Source organism: Octodon degus, unplaced genomic scaffold, assembly GCF_000260255.1.
Source record: "Octodon degus isolate 3935 unplaced genomic scaffold, OctDeg1.0 scaffold00046, whole genome shotgun sequence".
NCBI lineage: Eukaryota > Metazoa > Chordata > Mammalia > Rodentia > Octodontidae > Octodon > Octodon degus.
The window spans coordinates 7,351,896-7,354,530 of record NW_004524622.1 but is presented as its reverse complement, the minus strand read 5'-3'; the positions used below and the strand labels follow the sequence as shown (position 1 = coordinate 7,354,530).

At 42.4% G+C, this 2,635-nt stretch overlaps 1 protein-coding gene across 7 annotated transcripts in view; it reads left to right on the top strand.

The window, feature by feature from the left end:
* Rufy2 (RUN and FYVE domain containing 2) overlaps positions 1-2,635 on the top strand; it is a 35,913-nt gene that overhangs the window by 17,520 nt on the left and 15,758 nt on the right. For 6 of the 7 annotated variants that reach the window (XM_023716213.1, XM_023716211.1, XM_023716209.1 and 3 more), the window contains one exon: positions 442-511. In XM_023716213.1, coding sequence (XP_023571981.1) covers positions 442-511 — 70 coding nt within the window. The remainder of the gene's footprint in view (positions 1-441; positions 512-2,635) is intronic. The other variant, XM_023716210.1, reaches the window with a different exon arrangement.

Below are 2,635 nucleotides of genomic sequence, written 5' to 3'. Positions count from 1 at the left end.
TATAATTTTAATAATATTCAGGACGCCAGGATATAGCTCAGCAGCATAGCACCTGCCTGGCAAATATGAGGTTGTGAGTTTGACTCTTAGTTCCAAAAAAGCCCAGAAAAACAATATTCAATGATCTTTGCATGGAATTTCTGTTCTCAGATAATAAGATTGATCCCAAGAGGACACTAAGTCATGAGCAGCACCAAGTGGAATGTTAATAGAAATTCTGATTCTTTTCCTATAGTCTTTCTTGCTGTTCTAGCCAAATTGGATTATGCAAGTGAATAAATTTTCTCAAGCTAGAAACCTGTGGAGGGTGGTGGTGTATCTGTGTGTGGGGCGTGAGCCCCTGTGGAGGGCGGTGGTGCACCCTGCCTCCTGGCCCTGGATGCTGCGCTTGTACTGCCTTTGCCACAGGGTTCTGAATGAGTTTCTCTTTGTTAATTTCAGCAGCACAGTCAGCAGCCTTCATTCAAGAGTTGACTCATTAGAAAAGTCAAACACTAAGCTGATTGAAGAGGTATTGTCACCCACAATTGTTTCTCATGGACCCCCTACTTGTCATTCTTTTCTGTTTTAAGAATAAATACATTAAATGTGGGCTTCATTCCCTTCTTTCTCTGTTTCTCTCATCACAGTGGAATGCTTGTAATTGATGATTATAAGTTCTAAAGAAACAACATATTCTGGGTTGTTTGTGTGTTTGTCTTGTGGTACTGGGGATCGAACTCAGGACCTTGCACTTGCCAGGCAGGCTTCTGCTGCTGGGCTATCTCCCTGGCGAAACTACGTATTCATAGGCAAATCCTCAGTTGTATGATTCTGTGAGATACTCTCAAGTGAGATAATTCTAGAAACAAGTCCCTAGAAAGGAAACTCACACAAACTTTTTTTTTTGGTCTTTTTCAACTTACTGTGCGGTTCAGGCTGGTCTTTAATTCACTTTGTAGCCCAGGCTTGCCTCAAAATCGAAACGATTGGGGGCCGGGGAGATGGCTCAGTGGAATAAGTGCTTCCCTGGCAAGTGCAAAGGCCTGAGTTCAATCCCCGGTTCCACCAAAAAAAAAAAAAAAAGAAAAAAATCGAAACGATTCTTTCCTCAGCCTCCTGAGTGCTGGGATGATAGGCATGTACAAACTCTTTTTGTTTTAAATTTATTTTATTTTTTTTCGAACTGTTGTATACAAAAGCTATGATTATCCTTTTAAATCTGGGTGACTGGGTGAGATATGGAATGATCATAGCTAGACCCCTATGGAAAGGGTCTGCCCCCATTATTCTGCTGCTCAGGTCACTTTTCTTCACAAGCGCTGCTGCTGGTTATGCCCACCCATCCTCTGCCTAACTCCTCTCATGGTGAAACTGCCTTCTGCTTTCATTTCTTACATTGCAGAAGTCACCATACCGTGGCCCGCTACTCATTTAGAGAAGAGCTGGTGGCCAGGGGTGGTGGCACACATCTGTCACCAAGCACTCTGGGAGGCTGAGGCAGGGGAATTTCAAGTTTGATCCCAGCCTGAGCAACATAGTAACTTAGAGAGTTACTGTCTCAAAATAAAAAATAAAAAAAGGCTGGGTTATAGCTTAGTGCAAAGACCCTGGGTTCAATCCTCAATACCACAGAGAAAAAAAAAATATCTTGACTCTCTTTTAATAGTTTGTAGAGTTGCTTTTTAGGATAAGGTTTTGTTGTTGTTGGTTTTTGTTTTTTTTTTTAGCTAACAGACCAAAGACTTATTACTTAACACGTACAAAATTATGTAGTCCAGAGGAAGGAGCTTATTATTTAGTGCAATGAACTCTATCTTCCATGTTAATTAAAATTTTTCCTTTTGAAATGACCTAATATTTCCAAACCAGGGAGCACATGGCAATTTGCATGTTTACAGTTAAGAATTCATCTTTATTTTGAAGGTTAGTCTCTTGATTGGGACTGGTACAGGGCTGCTTACTAAGTAGGGCCTCTTTTTTTTTTTTTTTTTTTTGGTACAGGGATCAAACTCAGGACCTTAAGCTTACCAGGCAGGCACTTGCACTGCTGAGCTCCATCCCCAGCCCCTTGGCACTTTTTTTGACCTTAGGTGCACTGGAAGTTCTAACATGGTCTCAGCAGGCCTGAGACCCAAGAGGCAGTTTGTGTGGCCACACATGTCCCACCCATGGTTCAAGCCAGTGAGGACATATTAAGTGAGAGCTTAGTAAAGTGGGGTTTGGAATTATTAATTGCAAGTCAGCTTTATTCTACTTTTTTGAGACAGAGTTTCACTATGGAGTTCATGCTGGCCTTGAACTCACTGTGGAGCCCAGGCTAACATGGAATTCTTGGTGATCCAATCTCAGTCTCCTGAGAGCTGGGACCACGCCCAGCTCCTAGGATCTCTCCTTTCATCCTAGGCCTTAGAGTCAAACCACCTATTCATTCGTGTTTAACCCTGACAGTGAGAGTGTCTACATATTGGTTCCCAAGCTCCTATTCCACATCCAGACCCAACGATGTTCTGTTCCATTACAGTGATTACGTGTTACATTTTCAGAGATAGCAAAATTTTCTTTTTGGAACCGGGGATTGAACTCAGGCCCTTGCACTTGCCAGGGAAGCACTTATTCCACTGAGCCATCTCCCCAGCCCTACAAAACTTTCTTT